The sequence below is a fragment of the Thunnus albacares genome, chromosome 11 (genome assembly GCF_914725855.1).
Source record: "Thunnus albacares chromosome 11, fThuAlb1.1, whole genome shotgun sequence".
In the NCBI taxonomy this organism is placed as follows: domain Eukaryota; kingdom Metazoa; phylum Chordata; class Actinopteri; order Scombriformes; family Scombridae; genus Thunnus; species Thunnus albacares.
In genome coordinates this window covers 19,070,828-19,098,126 of record NC_058116.1, presented here as the reverse complement: position 1 = coordinate 19,098,126, position 27,299 = coordinate 19,070,828, and the positions used below count along the sequence as shown (strand labels likewise).

General features: G+C 39.3%; 1 protein-coding gene across 1 annotated transcript in view; it reads right to left on the bottom strand.

The window, feature by feature from the left end:
- The window catches only part of LOC122992442 (receptor tyrosine-protein kinase erbB-4-like), a 351,271-nt gene that overhangs the window by 163,127 nt on the left and 160,845 nt on the right, over positions 1–27,299 (bottom strand). Inside the window, exon 2 of the mRNA XM_044366234.1 lies at positions 27,093–27,244. Within this exon, the coding sequence (XP_044222169.1) occupies positions 27,093–27,244 (152 nt within the window). The remainder of the gene's footprint in view (positions 1–27,092; positions 27,245–27,299) is intronic.

Below are 27,299 nucleotides of genomic sequence, written 5' to 3'. Positions count from 1 at the left end.
AGTTAAACACAATCAACTAAGAAATGTAACGTCATACTTTAATGGTCCATGTTCTTCCTCCTGTACAAAAACTTGATGCAACAGTAAGCAATTAGTAAGTGGCTCATTTTAGCCTGCTCATGTTTACTTCATACTGTAAAAATAAATCTCATATTCTAAAGAACTGAGTGCTGTCCATGTAACTCATCAAAACAGACCATGTGCTCTATTTTCACTTACAAAAACAAGTGAAATGCACACACTGTACACTCCTTTTTCCCTTTATCAACTTTTAGTTCAACAGCAGTGTATTTTCAGCCCTGAGCAAGGAGAGAAGATAAAATAGAGGGCTCTCTCTCCCTCACAGTTGATTATATTTCTGCTTTGATCTACGGCGGCCATCCCCTAACCATTTTCTAAGAGTTTGGACCCAGCACAGCACAACAAAAACAACGCCCACGGCCTTGGGAGTAACCAGACTCCATTGTGCCCTTCACTGAATATTTCAGTGCGGCAATCTAAAGAGTGCCTGCAGGTGCTTTAAATCATCTACAGTCTCCTCTTTATGAGGCACTTTTACTTTCTATTTGGACAGGGCATCTTAACACAGAAACATAGAAAACAGTCATTCTCAAACTGATATCCAGGCATCTTTCAGGAAACCTTCGGGCATTACAACAAATGACTATAAATGATCCCTGAATGTAAGAATGAAAGTGTTGGTTTCACTCTCACCATTGTGGATTGCAAGCTGTAGATCAGACAGTTTGGAAGCTCTAGGTGGGTCAAAAATCCTTTTTTTTTTGGGGGGGGGGGGGGGGGTTAAATAGGAAAATAGTAGATATATAGAACCTTAACTGTAACAAAACCTTAATGTTCAAAATAAACTTCTAAAATCTTTAAAAAAAGACAAAAATCTGGACAATGTTTTACCAGGAGTAATTTTTGCCTTTTTTGCTTTTTGCTGGATTTAAGTGACACACCATTTACCCTCTGGGGGTGCTGTGCTGGTCTTAGCACCATCAAATTAGAAGTCTAGTCAGACACTTTTGTGTGGGGGGGGGTTTGTCACACAATGGCCCTGTTACTTCAGCCCTCCACCAGTACCCCAGTGAGACTGTTAAGCATTGCTGTGGGGTAGCCTCGGCCACGCTTAATGGCCCTAACAGCATTATTAGCTAATAAAGGTTGATGGGCCTCGCAGCTCTATAAATTTAGGAGGACAGGAGAAGAAGAAGCACCGGCTGTTTTAAGGTGAGGTCTCAGTCTGGAAATGTATGTATCTCTTTTACTTTGCACAGTCACAACCTGCATAGGGATCATGGTAGGATTTGCTAGTATAAAAGTTTGGTGGTTTTGTTGAAATTACTTTATGTGTAGAAGTCTAAGAAGGAATAAGAATGTTATTCATAAGAATACTGACAGATGATCTTCTACAATCTAAACTCTTTTACAATCGTGCAATAAAAAAGGTACCATCCTAGTGCAAAAAAAGAACATTGTCACAGTAGTTCGAGTTGGTAGGGATCAGTCATGATAACTGCTAAGGTGCTTTCAATCTAGGTGTTCATGGTTTTTCCCTTTTGCATTCCAGAATGTTATACTCAGTATTACTGGAAATTCTTTGCTAAATTTGAAATGATTTCAACTCAACTTTCAGGGAGAATTTCTTCACATCAGATTGCTGCACAAAAGGTGAATGCATTTGTTCACATCTTTCCAAAGATTTTGAATACATTCATGCTATCTTTCAACTGTATTTTGTGTTGTATTATGCAGATGAAAGGTGGTTAATAAAAACAAAACAAAACAAAAAAAAACATTTCCCATGGAGTAGCAGGTTTTAGTGTGGGAGAAATAACTGAAGTAATTAGGATGATTTGAGCTGGAGTGCTGTCTTTCCTTTTAGGGTGAATTCACACTTCTTTCACACAGTTATCTGCTAGCTCACTGATCAGTAATGTGTAATTTATATGTCTTATCTTTATGTAAGTGGAAAATCCAAAAACATGACATGACAATCAGGAGTTACCATCAATAATATCAAGGACTAAACAACTGAGATTAATGATTTGGATAAAATAAATGCAGATAAAGGTGGAGCTTGAAAAAAGTAAAAGTTCAAATATTATAGCTGGCAAGACTGTGTCTAAAAACGCCTACTTTATATCTTGTCATGTCTCATCTGAGTTAAGTGTTGGCCCAATAAAACTAATATAAGAGTGAAAAAGAAATAGGTGATGTGGCCTCTTATTCTGACCACAGAGGAACTCTCTGAAATTGAAGATAAAGGTCTTGCTCTCTCCGCAGGGAACCATGGAATCTGATTTCTGACCCACTTGGCTGTCCTCTCTCTCACACACACACACACACTCGCACACACGCACGCACACACACAGACTCACACATACAGCAATAGAGTGGCTGTATGTAGCCCATGGAGCTTTATTTGGCAGCCAGAAACCCAGATAACAATCATGTTTAATTAAGATGTTGAAGTGTTATGGTGGAATTAGAGCAGAACACTTTGAATTGATGCGCCTCTGAGTGTTTCTTGCAGATCATGTTAAGCAATAAAAGAAAACATATTGCATTTGTGCATGGAGGAGAGTATGGAGGAACTTTTAATCCAGCAGAATGGAAACAGATGTCAGTGGCTAAGAGCTCTCAGAATACTAACTCACATGTCTGCTGTGGAAATTTACTATATACATATATATATACATATATATATATATTAACTACTGATCATCACACTTTTGATAATCTCTATAAACAGATATCTGCACATGAATACAGAATCTGTAGCCAACAGGACAAGATTTTGGTACCAAAAGCGTTCTGGTTTCCGTTTGTTGTCCATTTGCAGTCTGAGCAGTACTGACCAATCACGTTTAAGCAGGCTTTGGTTGCATGCAGGTGAACAGTCCGTGTGGAAAGCAAAAGAGGCGGAACGCATTGGCTGAAATACAATTTTGGAACCCATCGGCTATCATCTGACAATGATTTAGCTTTTTATTAGCTTTTTTAAAATTTATCTGCATTCATATGCATATGTCTGTATACCTGTCTGGACCGTCTCAAGTTGCTAATCGGACTGTAAACAACAACTGGCAGAAGAGGAAGTCTTGACCCAGATATCCATTATCCGTTATCCAGATATCCGCTTGTTACACTGGAACCCTTGAAATATTGGCCGTTGCCCGCAGAGGCTGAATCATCATCAGACAGATAGCCAATGGGTTTCGACATTGCACTTTTGAGTTGGTGACCTCAAAGTACACATGTAACTTTGAGGTTGAGATTATGGCGGAAGTCACCTAGGGAAGCACTGATCCAATTTTTTCTCTTCCAATAGTGACATCTCAACTCAGAATATCTACTCATGAACCAATCAGATACCAGTGTTTTCACAAATTTGAAATCTGTGAACCTCACTGTGTGCAACTCATTGGGATCATTTTTATGTGAGGTAGCATGAAGCCAGGGACTGCTGTGGTGCCCTCTGAGACCAAATTAATGTAAATGATGGCAGAAACACTGAAATTTATAATGACACTGGTCATCATAGCCGATACCCAATCCACTTAATATGTTCAGTATCAGTGCCTATACCGATCCAGCATATCAAATTGGTGAATCAGAATGTGACCCTGTAAAATCCTCACTAAGGAAAGGTCCTATTTAATACACTTTAAAAAAAAAAAAAACCCTGTTATATCTGCATTATCTGTCAGACTTTTCACTTTTTTTTTCCAATTTAGAAAGGATGTTTTAAAGAGTCAAGTTATCCAGCTGAAAGAAGTAATTCTGTCTTTTACGCAATGTTCTCCTACCCTCCTGAGACAGACTCCGTTATCAAATATGACACAGTTGTGTGTGTATGCATGCATGTTTCTTTGTAAGAGTATGTTGGTGTTGGGGGCATTGTCATCTTTTTTAAGCTTATTCTTGAGTAAATGGGACATGGGGGAGCAAGTTGGAGCTGTTACAAGTAAAAAATGATGAATATTTTAATTGTTTTAATGGACATTTTCTGTACGAGCACCTACAGTACAGTACATGACAAAGAAGTTAACTAGTTCACAATCAGAAGCTGGAGCTGTGGAGGGATCCTAGAAACAGTTTTAAGTGTGTCCCTGCAATGTGAGGTCTTTACATTAATCTATGCTAATTCACTGAGTTTTGACCACACCTGGAGCTGATGTCACACACAAGGGTACTTCAGATGGGCCGTAACTTGCCAGCTTGGGGGCTTGATCAGTTTCTGACCAGTTGGCCACCCTTTATCTCTATCCCCTCCAAATACAAGTGTTCGTCCTGTCGTTTCAGGTTACCTGACTATTCTATTCTATTGTTGTATATAGTAATCTTGAAACAGGGCAACTTCACAACAACAAACTCTGAAGGGGCATGAAACATGAACAGTCAGACGATCAGGCAAGTTGTAAACAAGCCAACAGTTTAGCTAGATTGGCAAACCCTTCATTTGGAGTTGAAACCAAAACTAATGTGGCAGGAAATGTTAGTAATAATCTCTCATTGCATATGGAAACTGTCTGCTTAGAACTACACGAGTTCTGTAGGCACTGTGGGTAACAGCTACACTTAACTCGATAAACTGTTCACAATGGACAGTTTGGGCAATAATTGTATTGTTTAGCTTTGTTTTCTTTTCAAATAGCTCATCTTGCTTGTGTCTTTTGCCCTTTGCCACATCTTTTTAGCATTTTCTTTGTGTTTCCAGACTTTTGTTAAGCACTCAATTAAGTAACTCAATTAAGATGATGAGAAATTTGCTCTTCCCTCACTGTGAGGTAGGGCGCAGAGCATAGTGCAGACACTTGGTGCAGAGGCAAAGTGCAGTGCAGGTATACTTCATCAAAAAGTGTACAAGGTAGCTATTCACCATGTTTCTAGGCAACAAGGATGGTACCAGGACATTTAAAGAACAAGCCTCCAATTTTTAATGTTGTGTTATAGAGTTCAGGGAACCCTGAAACAAAGAGTTTTTCTTCCATCACTCTCTACCTTCCCTGCTTGTATGTGTCGCTTCTGGCTACGTCACATACTGCGGTTATCTCATGGGTTGTGCTTTGAAAGGTCAGCAGCAACCAAGGTCAAAGTTGAAATAATGTGAACTTGAGCACAGCGCTCGGTGGCAAATCCGAGCAGTGCGCCATGCCAAGGGTAGCACTTCCACCTAGTCGGGCACCACTGCTCTCCCCATAGGCAAACAATGGCACAGCCAGCGCAGAGCGGTTTTACAGCTGATCATGTGTGGGCACCTTTACTTTGGTGAATAAAGTACCAGAGGAAGACATAGCCGCAAACTCTGATACAGTGTATATGCTGTAGCATCCAGGACCAGTGTTACACTCAACCCTTCACAGAGGATGTTTAAATCTTGAACAGGGCTTTTTCTAATGTCACGTGTAACCCAACAAAATTATTTTGTAAGCAAACTATTGTCCTTGAAAGTGATGCTAGGTCACTTTCAAGGTGAAGAGCAGTAGTTAACCTGGCATGCTAACATTAGTGGCTTACATTAGACAACAAATGCACAGATTAAAGGACGGGTTCACAATTTTTCAAGTCTATCTTAAAACAAAAGTCAGGTGCCCAAATGAAGACTGAACTAGCTTTTTCTTGCCATAATCATTCCTCCTGTTCAAACTGACTATTAGAAGATCCCTTTGTGATGCACTTACAATGTAAGTCATGGGCACCAAAATTCACAAGCCTCCTTCTGTGCAAAAATATTACTTTCATTACATATTTCAGTATTACAATCTTTTTAGCCCTAGAGTCAATCTTATTGTTACTATACTTCCACTGCAGCTCAATAGGGAAACACTGTCCGAGGAAACACAAAGAGGGAATTTTATTCTAAAAAAGACTGTAAATGTGGCAGATATCCACTTGATATGACTAACTCAAATTGTTGAAGCCTCATACAAGCTTCAGATAAACTTTTAAATGCATTTTTGCACAAAATGACTGTGTTGACACTGTGGATTTTGGCCCCCATCACTTACACTGAAGACAGATCTTTTAATAGCCAGTATGAATAGGAGGAATGATTACAGCCAGGAAAACCTTTATTAGTGTTCATATGGGCAGCTGAGTGTTGTTTTAAAACAGATCTGGAAAAAATGTGAACCTATCCTTTAATCTACTCCTGTGTTGCAGTTGTGATTGGATTACAGCTTTTTAAGGAAAGGATTTATCAAATGGTCAAGTGCAGAGTGAATTTGTAATTAAACTGCATGATATCCATATCAGATTTCAACTGACTGTATGTGGAATATATTGATATATCAGCAACCTGACGTATCATCCCAACCACTCCTCCAGCACATCTTTGTACTACCATTTCTCCATTCAGCTTTCCTTCTATTTCTGTCTCTTTGTCTCCCTGTCTTTTCATTGAAATGTCTCTTTTTGTCTCCTCTTTTTATAAAAAAAACTTACCCATATACTGTAGATGTCAATGAAAGAGACGTAGACGTAGCAATTTTTGCCTCCCAGATAGTTGCGCATATCTAGACAAAGCCTATGTAATTACAGTTGTAGTCACTGGTCCATTAGTGATAAAGACATGATGGCTCACAAGGGTGGAGCTGGCACCGTTTGCTCCCCTTAATGCATTCATTGCATGGTAAAAGCTGCAATTATACTAAAAGAGACTCTCTTTCTAATTCTCTATCTCTTGCTGTTTCTTTATGCTTCTCTTTTTCCATAGACTCTCTCTCTAATCCCTCCCTCTTCTTTTGCCATCCCTTTATCTACAGTGTGTCACTGTCAAGCAATGGGATATTATCTGCATAAAACAGTGTCATCAACTCAATGAGCAATTAAGTTATTCTCTCATCTATTTGGAGGAAGAATCTGAATCACTCTGAATAGAACAAAAAAGAAAAACTTTTCCTCCCCCACCGCCTCTGTCACATTTGTGTCTTGTGTTCTAGGAGGCTTTTTGCTTTCTTTTGTGGTTACTCCTCAAATGACACAGCATTACTTTTGGTAGAGAGATAGTAGGAACAATGGAGTCCCCTGTTGTGTGGCTCTAGGCTTGGCTATGGAAAGCCTTTTCTGTATTTCAGTTGCAATAATTAAGCCCTTATTTGCCCAACGGTCAGCCCCAAACAGTCATGCCCGCACTGATTGATCAAAATGCCCACCCAGTGAGAGAGGCTGAAACATAAAGCATTATGTTATTCACGATGATTATTCACTGTAGTGCTGTGTAGAACTCACAGAGCCAGAAAGGACTTATTGAGGAGGCCTATGAAATTTTGACCCATACAATAAATTACTGATTGAAGACTACAGGACAGAGGATACAATAAAGTGAGAATGATAAGAAAATCCAGATCAGTGCTGCAGTGCTGTGTGTAGCCCATAGACTGTATAGAAATAAGGTGTAACCATGGTGTCTCCGGTTTAACAGTACTGTGCTGGGCGGCTGACAGGTGTTTACGGTGTTTATGTGCTTTGAAAGACATCACAGCACAGATGTAAAGTCACAAAGCTGATGGACTGTTAGTAAAGCATGCTAATGCTACATAAACATATGGATATCCATATGTTTACGTATGGTCTCTCTATAATAATGAAGTACACAGAAAAAAGGCCCTCTTTCACACCATGCAAAAGAGGGTCTTTCACATGGTGTAATGCTACTTTTCAGCTGTAGATAAAAATACAGCAAGATGCACTACTTGTGAGGAGAAAATGCCACACAGCAGCAACACAAGTAACTTGCTATTAGGAAGTGTTAAATGTTCTTTACAAAGTGTAAACTCATTATGTAAAGAGATAACTTGCTTTTTCATGTAGGCTTAAAAAGATTAGGAAATCTTTATGAACAATCAAAATTAAGTAAATAAAATGCCAAGATCTTTCTGTTTGTATTTTTGTCATCATGGCCTGTTTAAGAAGATTAAGAAATCTTTAAGAAAGTGTAAATGTGCTCATGTTTTATGCTGTTGGTATTTTAATTTATTTAATTCATATTTATGTCATAATTATTTATTTTATTATTATATAATCATAGTATTCTGTACTTATTACCTATTCTGTACACTTATTAGCACAAACAGTTTTATTTAATTGTACTCATATGTGCTTTTGTAATATATTTATTTTTAATGGCTGGTATGTGTCATGTGATTTGCCCTTAAGTGTAATGATCTTTTTTTTTCTAAAAACAAAACAAAAAGTAAAGGTACAGTTAGGTATTGGTACCAAATTCCAGGTACCGTTAGTGGTATTGGTTCAAATGTGAACAGTACCCGACCCTGCTGCTCCATAGCCCTTTAGAAGTGTATAGAAAAACTCCAATGGGCCATTTTAATGGTGCATTGCATGTCTGTATTTAATCAATACTGTAATGCAGTGAGCACACCCAGGTCCACATTCAGCTGCAAAAAAGGAGTTGGAAGGACAGTGTGCAAGAGAAGGTTGGGGTGAAATTGAAAAACAAAACAAAGGAAATTAAATGAAGAAGCGACAACAGATAGAAATGAAATAAATGCTATTGTGCACTTTGGTTTTATGTGTGGTCAGTGTTGCTGCATAGTTGGATAGTGATCTATGATTGTGGCCACAGAGTTGGTGTAGGAAGATGATGAAATTAGATAATGACACTAGGGTGAAATTAAGAGTCTCAAAAACAGCAGCGAACAAACACTCGACCACAAGTAAGCTGGCTCGCCAAATTTAGATATTATGTTTCTTTCATTATTGGAGTCCTTTGAGGTAGCATTAAAGGTGCAGTGTGAAGAATTTAGCAGCATCTAGTGGAATGAACTTGGCAGGAATGGAATATAATATTCATAAGTATGTTTTAATTAGAGTATAATCACCTGGAAAAAAATAAAAATGTTTTCACAGAGCTCACCATGTTGCACCACCATGTTTGAAAGAAACTCTCTAGAGTCAGTGTTTGGACAAACCAAAAATTTGACTCTAGAAAGGGCCTTTTGCGTTTTTTGCGAGTTTTGCGGCCACCGTAGGTTCTCCTACACGCTTGGGAGGTGAGGTGAGGTTGCAATCCGCTAGATGCGTCTAAATCCTACACGCTGGTCTTTTAAGCTGATGGCCGAATACAACGGCTCAAAGACTGTGTATTGACCATATTCCTGACAGTTGATGTTGACAAATGTAGACAAACTTCGAGCAATGCATCATTCATTAATTCATTTCCAGTGTCTTATGTGCCTTGTTTTCAAATACTCTAGACTCTAGATTTCATAAAATGATATGAAATTTAGATTCAGTGAAAATGAAAATGTGTACTTGTATTTTACTGAAAGGCTATGATACCCCCATGAGAGGATACTTTCAAGTGCATTGAAGAAAGAGGGAAACCTGTTTTTTAACTATGGTGGGTCAAGGTCCTGCCTCCTAGCTATAGCTTTTGTAACTCAGGGCCAGTTTTAAGGCTTGTGTGTATTTTTTATTTTTTGATGTTTTATTATGTCACTTCAACTAATTTTTGTTTCCCAGGAACACGTTTAAGATGATAATATCATGATTTAATGTATAATATTTTAAGTATTAGCAGTAACAGGTTTTGTCAGTTGGTCAAAGCAAATATTTTGGAATCAAGATCACTATGTTTACAAAGTTGATTTTAGTGATCACATAAAAGTCACACTGTTGAACTGTGGCCACTGAACTCTCTTTCGCTCGCAGGATGCGTCTGGAGGGCAGTTCCAGATGCAGACGCTGACTGCGTAATGAGCTGCTGTGTTAGTAAATCAGACACTGAATACAAGCACATTGTGGCTGCAACCTTAGTGAAAACCGCAGCACACATTTGCATTAAAATCTGGCCCTCAGTGTTTTTTCTCATTAAGGTTTTTTTCATCAGTCTTTCTGAAAAGCTAAAACATGTTCCAGGGTTTTGTGTTCATACTCTAAGTCTAATGGTTTTTTCATGGTGAACAGGATAATAACATTTTAGCACCTTGATATTTTACCACTGATAAAATAATAAACTTATTTTTTTTTAGCAACACCTTATCCCATGAGTTGCACAGAGGCATTGTCAAAGCCTCATTGGAAGCCATTTGGAATCACTGGTACTGCAAAGATACTGTGCCTAGGACAGCTTTACAAAAATAAAACATCAGATATCACTGGCTTGTATTAAAAAATATATCAGCCAGTATTGACCAGTGTTACAATATGTTCAGTGTGATGAGTTTGGGTGGGTGACAAAGTGAGAGAGAAAGGGCAATAACAAGGGACAGAAAGTGAGACTTTGCTTGTCTTTGACACTTAGTTTTCATCACTTCCAAGTTAATATATGTTGCATGGGTCAGTCCCCCTGACCGCAGCTCCCTCCAAGGCCACCCAGCACCCCTTACCCCATCTAATCTCCTCTCGCTATTTATTCCCAAAACCCACTGGTGGAATTGGCTGAAGGCTAATCAACATTTAGCTCCTCCGAGTGTGTTATTACACAGCAATTGATGGATGGTACAATTACACCCCGTGTCACTTAGCTAAATGGCTATGTAATCCTAATGAGTTTTTATTCAAACACTGACTAGTTAGCGCAAGGAGAGCTCGGGGTGGGGGGTAGAGAGCAAGTGAGGATGGAAACACAGAAGGAAGGCACAATCACACAAAGAGAGAGGGAGTGAGAGAGAGGGGAATTATGGGTAAACAAGATAATCAGGTAACATGATGAATGTGTGTTGTTCTTGTTAACAAGAATCAGCAGCAATGCAGCCTGGGTGGTTAATACTTTTCAGCCTAAGTCTGAATGTAGATGCAGGGAGTTACAAATAAAGCTTATACAGCGGATATCACTATGACCTGCATCAAAGGTCATTATACCCAGTTATCACATCCACATAGGACAATTCTACGGTGAAAAGTAAGGGTGTGAAGGTCAGTAGGGTGAATGGGGAAATAGCATGTCCATCTTTCATGCAAGAGACTGAAGTTCACGTTCCAATACAAATGTTCAATTAACATCATCAAAACATGTGTTTTTATTAGTTGATTAAGTTTTCCTTAACATTAACAAAGTGTATTATTACAGTTGCTTAACCCTAACCAGGCCAACATATTTTATTTGCCAGGAACAGGATCTTTCCATAACCTTATCCATAGTGAAGTTGCCTAGTCTAGATGCAGCATAACGCAATAATTTTTAAAACATTTGCATTTGGATTTAAAAAATAAAAAAAAGGATTACGTAAACTCCATAATTCAATAATTCAGTGTTTTGCAGAATTGTTCAATATCGATGCTCTTGTCTGGAGAGACTGAGTCTGGTTAGATTAAATAACGTCCTATCCTGCCTTTGAATTGTGTCAGAAAGAACCAAATTTACTGGTGGGAATTCCACTTTTATACTATCATGTGTTTCCAAATTTTTTCTTAAATTATGCATTCCTTCTGATTAAAATGCCAAAAAATCATGAAGTCTGATCATTTAAATCATAAGCTAGCAAGTCATTCCTGATGGGTTTCATTAGCTACTCCACACAGCACAGACAGGACAGAAGCAGTACGTTATTTCTTCTCAAACCCTGTGTCATAACCAATTTCAGACTAGTGCCTTGAGACCGAATAACTTCGATATTCACACAGACTACCTTCATCTCTTGAAGGAGGCAACTGCAGACCGTGATTAACCCAAACATCTCTGCCTTCGCTGTCAATGTAAATGTGTTCAGTTCCACTCTGCCACCACAGTCAGGCTGCATTGCTTAAGAGCGCAACATGTAAATCCGCTATGGTGATGCTATAGTGACCTAGAGGCAAAATGGATGAACCGGGATGAAGTAGGGGTTTAGCGGCAGTCTAAATTTCAGAAATTCAAGACTACAATCTCAAGGTTATGAGTTTAAATTCCTGCTCAGCTGGGACAATATGGATGCAGCTACTGTAGTACTGTTGAGGTGCCCTTGAGCAAGAAACACTAGCTTTTCCAGTGTAGCAAGCAGAAGGTTGTGATTTACCAAGTTTAAACAACAGAAAAAAAGAATAATAAAAAAGTAACAAGCTGATAGAGAGATGACAGAGTCTCACTACTCTGAGAAGGCAAGCCAAACTAACAAGATTCCTGATTATCATGCACAGACAATTCACCAGCACAGCTTGAATGAATAAAAAGTAGGTGGGGGCCTAAAAAAAGCCAGGGAGGATTAGATGTGCTGGTGGCTGTTTCCAATAAGTGCTGTTATCAATAGGGTGTTGTTAATGAGGAGAACAGAGTCTAGTTCCAGAAAAAACTATTGTACTCTGACCATCTAAGCCTTAACACCAGCCATTCTTGAAAAGGACTCCCTCATCTAAGTCGCAGTGGGAGGAAATTGATTTCGATCCTCCTGAGAAGTTGGTCTATAATTCACCTTTTTTTGGGAGGCTGCAGAGGGAAGCAGATATGACGGTTGACAGGCATCAGAGAAGCAGGTTGGGCTGTTGTCACACCCCAGTTCTGCTTCTTCTCTTCACTGTCTCTCTATTCAGTCTGACTGACATTGCTCTGTCACAGTAAGTACTATCACCTACTGGTTTGTGTGTGTGTGTGTGTGTGTGTGTGTGTGTGTGTGTGTGTGTGGGTGGATGCACACGCAATGTGACGGCGTGATTTTTTTTTCAACTTGCCCCAATGCAGTTGCATCTTCTGAGTATGACTAGTTTTCACAGCTGTTGAAGAACCCCTCATGTAGGAGCAGACTTTACTATTAGGCAAAGTAGGCAATTTCCTGGGGCGACCAACAAAAAGGGGCCCAGTTTTAGCTCTAAAACATGTAAAATTATGTTACTGTTCTAACTGTGATACAATATGCATTACTTTACAAAACTCACTCAAAGAGCTTCTTTTATCACTGTAAATGTGCCACCCCCATGCATTACAGATTAATGGACTATACCATTACTTGACAAGCCATTGTGACTGCTGCACACTACTCACTTGTTGCGAAGGATGCTGAATCTCCAGTGTTTAAGCCTCAAGGTAACGCGCAATTCATCACAACATCAAATGCAGTTATCATAGTGAGTATTCTTAAAGAAAAAATAAAAGGGAGAGTAAAGCATTCGTTGCAAAACTCCTGATGGTAGTATTCTTTTTTGTTGCTCCCCCTGAAACAACTAACATGAGTTATTAATGTTTTCCTGCCGCATTGACTCACTTGTTAGATGATGGGAGCACCAACCCCCTTTTCCCCTGACCCTCATGAAAATAGACGAAGATAATGATTACAATATAAGAAAAGAAAACTGTATTCAGGACAGAGAAAGAAAGAGGAAGAGACAACGAGCCCATAAGCAGAGGGAGAGAAGGAGAAAGAATGTGAAGCAACATGCTGCTCCTAGTGCTGGGAAATTACATTATAATGCAGTGTTTCCTCTATAATCGTATAAGCCTAGCAAGCCGCCGGGCCAACGAGAACCCCCGCCATGCCAAAAAAATTTATTTTTTTAATGCCAAATATCCATTTGTTTGGAAATCAATAATTATTTGCATTTGGGAGCCTCTGTGTGGCACTGTTCCGAAACCTCTGTGTCGTTGCCTGGGAAACCCTTGGTAGCATAGCTCCTTTAAGGAATAGGGCAATGCGTAATGTGTGTGCGTAGCAAGTATGTGATGATGAATGTGTGAAAAGTGACTTGTGAGTGAATGTAAGCGGAGCAGAGGAACACGTTAGCAGTAAGTTGTCCGTCTGGCAGTAAATGTATAGTATAGGCTACAGTGTGTCAGTTAGTAAATGCTGCAGGTCTCAAGACCAAGAAAAGTCTTGTCTGTTGTTTCCCCAAATGCTGGAAAAGTGAAGGGGGTTAGCCCCAAAGTTAGCAACAATGGGTTAGCCTACCCTGACCAGGCTCACTTAAGGTGGACTGACCTTAAAGGTGGACCAGCTATTCTCATTTTAGTGTCAATCTCAGCTGCTCTTAATCAGAGAATGAAGAAATGTCTGGCTGCTAAGTCTCTTCTGAGTTTTTGCTCAGCAACACCACATATATGTATGTATAAGGTGCTTTTAATGCTTGATTCTGATGCTTTTATTTCTGTTTTTATTTGTTTCTTACTTATTTTTTTTACTTTTGCCTGTTTGTTTTATTAATTTTTATTGTTTTTACATTAATATTTGAAATTATCCCTGTAATAGTTGCTTTGTTAACTGACACTTTGTCTTTTTTCCACATGACTTTCATTACTTTACTCTAATATATGTATGTACAGCACTTTGTAACTCTGTTTTTGAAAAGTGCTATATAAACAAAAGTTATTATTGTTATTATTATTATTATTATTATTATTATTATTATTATTATTATTATTATTATTATTATTATTATTATTATTATTATTATCATTATTATTATTATTATTATTATGGGTCAGTACAAATAGAAATTGTGTATTCACTCATTTGAGAAATGGCAAATAGAGGCAGTTGAGGAAAGTTTTTTTTTTCTTTTTTTTTCTTTTTTCTCGTCAAACACACAGGCATTTTACTTCTCCCTTTCTGTTATTCTCATTTCATTGCCCTATCAGTCCAGATCATTTCTGAAAGACAGGCATAGAAACGATATGGGCTGACCAACAGTGGGAAGGGGAGCAAGAAAATGTATCTGTCAGTCAAACAAGGAGACAGATTTAAACCTTGCGTATTATTACAAATACACACACACACACATACACACACACACACACACATACTTGCAGACACAGATTCAACCAATTGCTTCCAGAGCTGGTCCTGACCTCCCTGGGGCCCTAACCAAAATTCTGCTAAGGGGCCCTCTTACTTTACCTGTGAGCCTTGTAAACCATTGGCCATCGCCACACAGTCAGACCTGACACCCCAGTGCTCCCACTACAATCCTCAGTTTGCACCATCAGTTTGCTCCATCTGTCGGTCTAACAATAATTAGACCTATACAGAACAGAATGAGGTATAAACAAACAATATTTATCGAATAGAATATTTTCTATAGAATCTTAAGATAAGTGAATATTAAGATAAATAAGGAATATAAAATGTAAAAAATAATAAAATATGACACTGAGCTTTGGCTCTGCTAACTGGTAATTAGTCCAGTCCTCACAATAATATACAATTATCTTTTGCTATACAATGTAAACATAAGCCTATAGGCTATGGCTGCAGCTGTATGTCTTTAACAGTAAAATAAAACCTATACAGCTGTGTGATTAGCTTTGGATCCCTCTACAGCCTGGACATTTTCAGCACCAGCATGGGTACCAGTCTGAGAAAGTATGTCACATAGTTAAGCAGTCATTTACACAAATGCTCTCTCTCTCTCTCTCTCTCTCTCTCTCTCTCTCTCTCTCTCTCTCCCTCTCTCATTATTCTGAAATAATAGAACATATCAAGGTAGCAATGCACACATATAATCAAATCAAATGCACAATTCACTTGCATTGCTGTCCCAGCATATGCACATATGCACAAATGACAGACAAAACAAATGAAAACAAATAAAAACAAACAAACAAAAAACACCCACACATTCATAGGGAGAGATTCAGAAATTAACAGTCAAATAGTATGCTTGGTAAGCACAATAATGCCAGTCTACTCCAATACAGGTAATGGCAGGCCACTCACAACTAGAATACATGCTCAAGTGTGACCATTATTTTCATCAAGTCATCAAAGGTTTCTTGTAATACATTGGATAACCTCTTGTATGGAACAATAGTAATTTATATACCACATTGACAAAGCAGGTGGATGTGCGTCAGGCCAAACAAACACACTTCTGCTATACAATCTCAAGTGTTACTAAATGTGTAAACATTTGAATGTTTGAATTCAAAACTCACCATCAAAATATTCCTCATCTGCACTTTCTAAAGGCAAAATCATCAATGATGTCATCATAGGACATGTGTTTCCCCACGTCATAATTTATGCTCATGATAGCCAGACCACTCAAACATTCCTATGACATGGAAGACCTCAGGTAGCTTTTGCTGAGCTTTATGCTACTGATACTGTTAGGGTGGGATTCTTCTTGTGGCTATCCAAAGGTTAGGATAGAGTTCCACCAGGTTTCTCTCACAGAGAAAGGAAAGCAGCTCAAAGGCAGTCATCTCATCTGATGGCAGATGAGGTAAATTCTGGATCTTGTGTGCGAGATCCATTCCACTGATGTCACAGTCATCTCTGAAGGTTAGAGTGTTTTCAACTTCCATGCAGTGAGCCTTTAAAGATTCACTGGACATCTGAGAAGCAGTGCTAAAGTTCAGCAGCACTCCATATTTGGTTTTCACCTGGTTGAATGTTTTTCACATCTCTCATCCATGGATGTCACAGCAGAGTTGACCAAAATGTTTAAGTAGTTGACTTCAAGGTTTTTCAGTGCATCAGTCACCGTTTCATCAGGAGCCTCATAGCTGAAATGTCTCTTGCTGTTTCTCAGTCTCTTCTCTTTCAGAACAGCATCCATGTTCATTTCTTCTGAAATGCTTTTGGATGTTGTCTGGGCCTCAGAGAATCTAGTTTCCCGGTATGTAGTGAGGGAGGCCTTGGCATTTGAGATTAGATTCACTGCAAATGCTTGTGCCTTCGCTTTGGCCACAGGATCCTTGATCATCTGTCTGGCTTCCAGTAATGCCTCCCAATCCTCAGAAGCCTGATACCTGATTGCATGAACACTTTGGAGCCTATTCCCCCATCTTGTGTCACTCCATGACCTCCCGGTTATGTTCACGTTTCTTCAAAACACTCTATCTTTGTGTGCCAGATTAAAGGAGGTGAAAAGCTTTTGCACATGCCCCAAAAACCCAACTGCATCTTTTGATGATTTGGCAGCATCTGCAATGACAAGGTTTAGAGTATACGCTCCACATGGGAAGAACATGGCTCTGGGATTTTTTTGAGCAGTCTGGCTTGTATTCTTTGGTGCTTGTCCTTCATGTTGGCCCAATTATCATAAGCTTACCCTCTGCAATCTTCAAATGGAACATTCAGCTCATTCAGCTTATCTAAGATGACAATGGACAGATTCAAGCCTGTTGTAACCTCAACGTTCACAAAGCTGAGGAAGTGCTCCTTGATCTCTGGCTTTCCCTGTAAAGCCACACTTCTCAGAATAATGGACATTTGCTCCTGGTGACTTATGTCAGGTGTACAGTCCTAGATAATGGAGAAGTATTTGAGTCTCTTACTTGAGTCACTATTGCTTCCAGAATCTTGTCACTCACAATCTGTATCAGCTCATTTTTTGTGTGCTTGCCAAGGTAATGAGGATGTGTCTCTCCATCTTTAATTTTTGCTGAGATGATCTTCCATAATAGGGTCAAATTTTGCCAGTAATTTAATCTCTTTTAGGAAGTTTGCATTATCTGGTTGGGAGAGTTTGTCTGATGAACCCCTGAATGCTAGGTTTTCTTTCAGCCAGAGGCAGGGTGATACTTATGAAACGTGTAAGGACATTCCGCCATCTCTTTCTTTCAGTCTCAAAAACTGTCATTTGTATCTGGTCAAGAGTTTGGCCCCCGACTTATCAAATCAAATTCTCTCCACTTAATCATATTGTTTGTGTGTTCAGGACTACCTTCATGGTGTTTCAGAATGGTGGTGATATTTGACCCATCATTCATGCCTTCCTCTATTATTTTGTAGTCTGTTGTAGAAAAGAGCTTACAGCAAAAACAATACACAGTGTTGTTTTTGATTGAGTATGGAAGCCAGCTCCTGGTAATATTTTCCTCATTTGACAGCTGTCTCTGTAATAAGCCTGAATGGAAACCTCTTCTAGACTTAAGGTAAGAATAATCCAGTCCTGGTTTGAATGGACCTCTGTGCACAGTCCTCATAAAGTCTGTTAAGACTGGAGGCCAATCTGCTGGGTCATTTGGTGGAGCAGCAACTGTTCTATTAGGGTCTGAGCTGCTTGTATCTGATGCTGGCTGTGCACCTCTGGCTGTACTAGTACTGGCTGAGGCTGCCTGTACTTCACCTGGGTCTGTGTTAGTACTTCCTGTGTTAGTATTTGCTGAAGCCAGCTGTACCAGGTTTGTGTTGGTACTGGCTGAATGTGGATCAACTGAGTATGTGCTTGTACTGGCTGATGATCCAGCATCTCCTTTACTAACAAACATAATTATAGCACATGTAAATTATAGGTAACAATGCTATTATTAATTCTATCAGCTGCATCAGGCCCATTCAAACTGGCTCATCCAGATTTCCTTTTATACATTTTAAAATATAAAATACTATTGATATTATGGCTTGGCTGAATACTTGATGGTTATTATGTACTGAGAGATGTGCATCCATATTGCCCAGTATGCCCAACTAATCAACATTTTAAATTCAATATTTAATCAACAGTCAATGTCAATCCATCACTTTCCATCGTGCATTAATCCAGAGTTGTAACTAAACCTTGACTGAGAGACTAGATAATCAGTGCCTATGAGGAGTGCCATCATGCCCATATATTGTCTAGACTGGTCCCCACAGAGGTTGCTGCTGGAAAGCGGAAGTTTCATTTCATGCATGTGCATATGAATGCATGTTCACACACAACGTGGTTATCTTTTCCGAGCTGCAGTTTATAAATACTGTTGCCTGTTGGTGTTTATCAAATGTAATAAATAGCTGTATTTCACTCTCACTTTTGTCAGGCACAAAGTCACAGAACACAGCCCTAGAAGTGGCTGGCAGGCAAGCAAGCAAGCAAGACCCAGACAGATCAGAGATGCTCTGCCCAGCTAGGTTAACAAAACAGACGGACTAGAGAGAGATGCACTGCAAACTAGTACATCAACTCAATGTAACTGTTATTTGCTGACATCGAACTTGGAGAGGAGAGAACACAAATTTACCCGATTGCTATTCCTGCAACTCACTCTCATGTTTTTTTTTTTTTTTGCTTTTTTTCTCTTTTCATGACCAAAAGGATATTTCAACTTCATCCTCTCACTGAAGTTGTAAACACTGACACCCGCTTTGATACAAGGGAGAGACAGGGCCCTTGTGTAATTTGTGGTGCCCTGCGAGCTCTGTAGGGCCCCACACGTATAGAGCCACCAAGCTCTGATTGCTTCAGTCAATATGTGGGAAGATAGGTGTAAAATGAATGTCTCTACTGCAAAGAGAACATTTTCTGATGTCACATTTCATATCAGTTACAATAACACACACATAAGCATGCACACACATAAAAAAGGAAAATGAAATATACACAAACATGGCACATCATCAGCCTCTGACTATCATTCATTGCTTCTATTCCCGTGAAAGGATGGAGAATCATTAATTTCCAGGAGCTGCTGTCCCTGTATCTTGCACACTCCATTTTGCAGGTGAGAGAGGAAACGTGGGCAGTGAGAAATTACTGCTGTAAGGCAAACAATGAGGACTTTCACGCTGAAAAAAAAAAAAAAAAACACTGAACTTTACAGGTGATAGTAGAAACCACAAAGTTGATATCACAACCTATACTTGGCTTAAATGTCTCAAGATGGATTTCACTCTAATACAGACTTCTCTCTAGCTGCTACTGTACATGAGAAAAGGTAAAGACAGAAGAACTAAAAAAAGTGAGCTGCAGAAAATCATTTCAGATATCGCTGAGGAAAGATTTCCAGCGACTCTTCAATTTCTTTCGTGTTTGCTAAAACATGCTCCTCCTCTCTGCTGTCTAGCTTTCAAACCAGTTCCTGATCAAACTCTTTCACCCCATTTTCCCTGTCTAATCTTTCTCCTCAGGATTTCTTTCTCTCAATGTTCTCACTTCCCACCCCACACTGTCCTTCTTCATGTCAAATTAAAGTGATGGAAATGAACTTGAGGGGACGCTAATTGCAATTGTCAATCCAATCTAGGTCAGGGCTGAAAGACAGGGGCTCCCAAGCACTTCATCAGTCTTCATTAATATTGAAGGAGTTTGCTGAGGAGCAGGGGGCCAACATAATCTGCACTCATCTAACAGTGCATCAAAAATTAGGGAGCTGGGGAGGGCACCAATGGTGCCTGAGGGACAAATATGCCAGTCAAGACATATGAAGAAAGATGTCACAAGATGGGGATGGAGTGCAGGAATAGATGCCGCTTTCAAATGTGGTGGGAAATAGCATTAAAAACTATCATATATAACTATTGTGTGCTATGAATTATATATATATATATATATATATATATATATATATATATATATATATATATATATACAGTACTGTGCAAAAGTTTTAGGCACCAGAATTAAAGTGAGGATACTTTCAAAAATAATGCTATGTATACTTTTTATTTATCACTTAGCTTCAAACAAAGTTCAGTAAAAAGAAAATAACTAAATCAAATCAGTATTTGAGTATTTGGTGTGATCACACTTTGCCTTTAAAAATGGAACCAGTTCTCCTCGGTATGCTTGTGCACAATATTTCAAGGTTCTTGGCAGGTTGGTTATTCCAAGCATCTTGGAGAACAAGTTTCTGTTCTTCTGTGGATTTAGGTGACTCAGTTGGTTCTATCTTCATGTAATCCCAGACAGACTAAATGTGTTAAGATCAGGCCTTTGTGGGGGGGGGGTTAGGGTTAGGGTTAGGGGGGGCATACATGCTGTTGCATGACTCCTTGCTCTTCTTGTCACTGCAAATAGTTCTTTATGACTCTGGCTGTGTGTTTGGGGTCGATGTCATGCTGCAGAATAAATTCGGAAGTGATCAGACGCCTCTCTGATGGCATTTCATGATGGATAAGAATTTAAACATCTAAAGTGCCTTAAACTTTTGTACAGTACTGTACTGTATATATATATATAGCTTAAAGGATAGGTTCACAATTTTTCAAATGTGTCTTAAAACAATAGTCAGGTGCCCATATGAAACACTGAAACAGGTTTTGCATGCTGTAATCATTCCACCTGTTCATACCAACTCTCATACAAGATCCCCTACAAATGTACTTACGCCTACAATGTAAGCTATGGGGGACAGAATCCACAGTCCTTGTTTTGAGCAAAAATGTATCTAAAAGTTTATCTGAATCTAATATGAGGCTCCAGCCCTCTGACTTAGTCAAATAAAGTGGATACCTTCCACAGATACAGTCTTTTTAGTCTTTCTTTGTGTCTCGACGGACAATGTTTTCCTGTTGTGCTGTAATGGAAGGATTGTAACAAAAAGAGGGAATCATATTGAATTGATTTCACTAATGTGTATGGCTGAAGCCTGATATTATCTTCAAATAAAGTTAAATATATTATTGCACAGAGGGAGGGCTGTGGATTTTGTCCCTCATCACTTACATTGAGAGTGCATTATGAGGGGATCTCTTAATGGCCAGTATGAATAGGAGGAATGATTACAGCAAGAAAAAAAATGTGTCAATGTTTGTTTGGGCACCTGACTACTGTTTACGGATAGACTTGAAAAACTGTGAACTTATCCTTTCAGGAAGGCACGTGCTGCTGATTTATCATATTAAACCGTACCAGCAAAAAAACGCAGCGGCCGTCCGGCAAAAAGTTGACTTTTGCCCCAACACAACCGTAAGCCATCCATCTTGGTGCGGCGTTGGCCAATCACATACATGCAAGCTCACATTCCTGGTGGATTATTTGTAACATGATGCATTTGACTGTTTACCTCACGATTGTCGCAAAAAAATGAAAAAACATTTGCCACCGTGATAACTTTTCAGGATATAGAATCCTGTCTGTGAGTATTACAAACCACTTTGCAGTGTTTTGGCTTTTGATAAGTCCTTAAATTCAGTTATTTTGAAACTCCAACTCGAATTCCTGGATCATATGTCATTATCTTAGTTGTACCTCAAACAACACGCCTCCACCACCGCACACCCCAGCACCCTAGTGCTGCACTGCTAGTTTTGGTCTGAATGTGGACTTAATGGCTGCTAGTTGCAGCAAATTAAAAAAAGAAAGCATAAAAGGAAGAAAAAAAACTAAATAAATAATAATTCAGTGCCTGAAGGAAGGGGAAGCAGTTTCTTAGTCAGTACATCTCATGTTAGAACTGGGCTAGAGCAAGCAGTGTAATCACAAACCTTTTAGTTTTCAACAAAACATCCCCTTTAGTATAACCTGCAGTTTGCTAACACTGATGAACTGCTGTAAACCTTGTTTGCACAATATGTCTCATGGAGTGATGGCTCTTGCTTTCTCTGTTAGCTACTGTGATCTGTGTTTGTGCAGGAGCACAAAGCATCTGATCATGTCCTCAGTGGTTCATGTTGACATTTCAGCATAGAGAAACAGCAGGTACGACCTACTGCAATCTAATTTTCCCTTGGCCCTAAATGCTCATTTCAAAATACAATAACTGAAGACACTGCGGTTGAACTACACTTCTCTTTACCTTTTATTGCCAGTATTGCATGAGGAAGCGTTTCTCCTTAGCTGAAGGTTTTCTCACTGCCAATCACTATTAACCCATAATGGAATTAGATAGAACAGCATGTGTTGACATTCTGTGCATATATAAAATTTTTTGCCCTTGTAAAGTGTTTTTTCTTTAACTTCTAGTCACATTAGTCTCTGTTCCTGCTCACTGGGGCGCTCACAGTGGTTTCCATTTGGTACGCATCATTATGACAGCTGAGTTTTATTTGAACAAGAGGAGGGTCAAGTGATCACTTGACACAAGTGTCATTGAGGGCCACATTAGCAGACCACTGCCCTCAGTTCCTACAGGGTCTCTTCAGTACATAGGCCTTGATAGCGTGTGAGACAGACAAACAAGGCGAGGTCAAACCCTATTATATGTGGCTGGACCGTGTATGATCAATGCATGAAATTGTGGCCAATTTGTTAGAGGGATAGTCAGTGTGTCTATAATATAAATTCCTGGATATTAAATGTTCATCAGCAATTTTCTGTAGTGGTCCCAGTAATGTCTGTTGTTAAAGTGTACTGAAGTAGCATATCACATGACATGGTTAAGTTTAAGTAAAAAAAAAAATGCAGTTGCAGGAACAATACTTTCCACTCATATCTTGGGATGTTTGATTTGAAACAGAACTTATTATAATTCTAATTATAACTATTCTAATTATCTGTTAACTCCCCCTGCTCTTCCATCTGTTTCACTCTGCAGATGTCTCTCATTTTTCTGCATTGAGTGTTTTGTCAGAGTATTTGTTATTTGGGGTGCTTCAACTGTGCGCTCTCCCTCATGCCTCTATGCACCTTATTTCTGCCTATTTCCTGGTTGATGATTGTGAAGGCTGCAGTGGAAATTGTAAATGAAAGCTTTGACAGCATTTTGGGTGCAAATTTAGGAGGCTCATCTCCGCCCAGTTACCGCAGTTACAGTTAAATCAAGCGCACCTGCAGAGCAGCCACCCCACACTAAAACATCAAGGAAATAAAAAGCTTGCATCCTGGTATTAGTTCACGTATAAAATGCAAGCGCACCGCAGAGCGTCTCTCCTGCCGGCCAAAGAGTTGATTACACTGGACGGTAGAGACGCTAGTATGCATCTGTTTAAACAGGAGTTCAGCCTTCTTCACTGCATTTAACACCAGAGCTGAGAGTATCAGAGCTCGGAGCAACACAGAAACACAGTCACTCTGCGTCATGCTGCTGTCATTTTGTGCTTCCATCATCTCATGCCCATTCATTTTAAAGAGCAATGGCCAATGGGAAACTCCAACACTTGGCCGGCCAACCGATGGTGTAACTTCATCACTCACTCACTCACTCACTCACTCACTCACTCACTCACTCACTCACAGACAACTGTGGTTATAGGGCTGGTCTGAGGCTGGTCTAGCCAAAAAAAGCTATTTATGCAACCTGTTACACATTCATAATCCTGCATCTAATGATTGACCAGAAAGAAAGAAATACATGTACAAAGCAATGCAATTTATTTTAACTTACTGGTATTTAATGGTATTTTTGTGTATTGAGTAGTTAGATGAGTGAGTTAAATTCTACCATTTCTATGATACAATTTAAGGTCATAGTTTGTGGTTTGGTTATATTGGACTGCATTATATTGAAAGCTGCTTATAATATTGTTTCTACCTTATTTACTTGTACGTGTATGAGTGCAACAAGATGAAAGGAAAGTAACAGAAGGTGGGATATATTCTGATTCTTAAATGATGCATATGTAACAAAATGTAGATGTACAGTGATTCTTAACTTCTTTTACATTCTCTTTCTTCACACTAATAACACAAGGCCTGTTGAAAATATTCAATTTTTCCATCTGTAAATGATAATTCAATAACTTATTTACAGCTACAGGGATAGAGGTGGGGAATCAGTGAATTGGTGCTGGGCTGATAAGCAGGCTGATCATCACATTAATACTCTGGGAAAAATTACATGTTTACTAATGGTTGCAATGGTAAGACAAACAATCTGATCCGACTGCATGGTTGTGGGTCCCTACTGAGACTGGGAAGAGGGGAGGAGGGGGAAAAATTAATATTTCATAATCACAGATCCGTTTATGAGCACATGCAAGAAAGTGACATGAGGGAAAAGAGATGATGCAAAGTGTGTGTTTGCATTCTTTGGTGTCCCATTCAGGAAAAAAAAAAGAATACTGAATTAAAAAGAAAACATCACACTAGGATATGTTGAGCTGGGTACAACTTTATCTCAATTTCTTAATGTGCAAGCATTCAATATGCAAATGTATATCTTATAATATAGGAGAAAGATTCAAAGGAATGGGAATATGGATTTAGGAGTGACTTAAACATTAACGATGTATACACTAGATGTGATTAAAGCTCAGTGTTGGGATGTTGGTTTGAATGTGCATATGTGAGAGAGGGGAGAAAGCCTCAGTGGTGAAATGCAGTTATTAATCACTGTGTGAGCGTCGATTCATCTGTCGTGGAGGCAGTTTGGAAGATGGACTCTATTTACTGCTAAAGCTCTTTGAGGGACTTTGGGAGGCAGCCATCAATCTCTTGGCTATCTTGAAACGAAGGAGCCAATGCACAGGCATCAGTTTCAATCACCTCCCAGAGACAGGCGGTATGGTAAGGTGCTGCACAATAGTTTTTTCTTCACTTCTTCTCTACCTCAAGGTGAAGTTTTTCCCTCCCTGAGGAACTGTGTTATTAATGTGTTTTATCATAATAATAATAATATTCCCTAAAAATATACTGCACCCTGCCCTTTTTGCTCCCTTGTTGTTTGGCACCCTGTGTTCTTAATTAGCATGTTCAATTAACCCATGTTAATTGCCAACCATGGAAAGGTGGAGGAACCTGGCAAGTTGGCGCCACAGGGAGCCGTTTTGTAAATGAGTGGTGGTGTAGTGAAGAAGCAGACAGGTATAGAGGGGATTGTAGTCAAAAGCACCTTTAACCTCAACCTGCAAATACTCCTTTATATAATGTTATCTTGTACTGATGAGACGAGATTAAAAGACCAAAACTAAAATGGGAGTGTGAATGTTGTTTTAAGACAAAAATTGGTTCTGTGTAGTTAAACAACAATCACACTGGGTTTTTGAACTGCATCTTTCCCCCCTACCATGTTTTTTCATCTGAGTCAGAGGAGCTTATTACCTCTGCAGGGGTCTAATGGTAGCACTTTACCATCCATTGCTCCCCTTTCTTAATATCATCTTGGTTTTGTTTTGCGTCACTGGGGGGTGGGGGGGGGGGGTCGTCAGTATTGCTCTGGAAAACAGAGACCACTTAATGACTCTGTTTTTGTTTTGCGGCTTTGATCAATCTTGATTTTTTGTCCATACAAACTAAATACACAAGATGCACTCCATTACTTTTATACATGATGTAAACAAATTATTTTACCATATTAACTTAAAATCATTGCTCTAAGGAGCAAAATATAAAAGCACAGCTTGCCTTGTTGGGGGACTGTCTTCCCTGCAAAGCCTCGGTAGCCCAGTTCATTCACACAGCAAAACTGGCCCATTAATGCAGTCAGCAGTTTAGCGCAACACCAGGGGAGGTCTGCAGCCCCCCCAGATAGACTGGAATCAATTGAAGTTGGACGGCGTTAGTAGTGCAGAGTGCAGCCAACATGGTCTAGGATGATGTTCTTGAGAAGTGGAGGGCCAAGAGAGGTCAACAGTAGCAGCTGATTTCACCAAAAAACCAATGTATTTTTTTCTTTCTCCTGCAAATTTCACTACAGTGACTTCCCTTGCCTCCTTCTGACCTCACTTACCACACTATTACTGCTTTGGCCCTGAAGGGCTGGAGGCTGACATCAATTGACACTGTGTTTGTGTGTGTATGCATGTGTCTGTCAAACCAAACTGGAAGCAGGCATTCATGTAAGCAATTCCACCTCAGCTCCCTCACCCAAACAACACGCTTCAGCATCAAAGCACAACATTAACCAGAGCGCTCCCTCAGTCATTTATCGCATTCCAGTGTTTCCAATAGATCCTGCCTGAATCATCCGGCTCACATGCTCAGTTTAGGAATACGATGATAAAAAAAATAGCTCCTAAATGTGACTGAATAGATCATGAATATGACAACTGAGTATTTTCTGAGAGGTAGAAATTAGTGTTCAATGCCACATCACTTTTCCTTTTCTGTCTTTGAATCATGAACAATCAGTCAGGCACCCAGAGAAGAGAGGAAGTCTGATTACCCCTGATTAGAACACATTTCCTCTTCGCTTATCATTGGCTATGTAGACACTAATCTGAGTGCTGATTTGAAGAAAGGAATCTGAGCACAAGACATTGTCTGGGCCACAAGGTCAAATGAGAAGACAGTGATAAAGTTCAGATTCTGAACTTATGACTCAGTTTTAGACAATCCCTAGAGATGTGGATGTTTGGGTGGTTATTGTCATGTACTGAAAACTAAAGACATTGTAGAAATGAATGTAATTAACATTAATCAGTGACAATAAATATGTGAAACCCTGAATTTTTTGTTTGTCTGGCAGTCTGCCTCATGTGAAAGAGCTAGCAACTTTAAAGCAGATCTAACTTGAGACAGTCAGTGCCCACAGCCCCATCCAATCACCAGACTAACAGTGATTACCGGGTAAAAATCATTTTAGTTACATGTCATTTCAACTGACAACAAGACAACAAGTCAATTTTCAAATGAATTAAGCACATTGACTACACAATCTATCAGTTTACTGTATCATTTTATTTAGTCCTTACTCTGAGGAAGGTGAGGTCTCGACTGCCGTCGATGCTTGTGATCTCAAGGTTGCCCATTACGACTTCACAGTTCTCGTAGTATTTCCTCAGGGTGCGGTACTGCTGCTCCAGGTCTGACAGTGTGCTCAGCTTGTTCTCTGTGCCAGCACATACTAAGAATATAAGAGACAAGGACAGAGGGATAAGACAATGTTAATACCACAAATA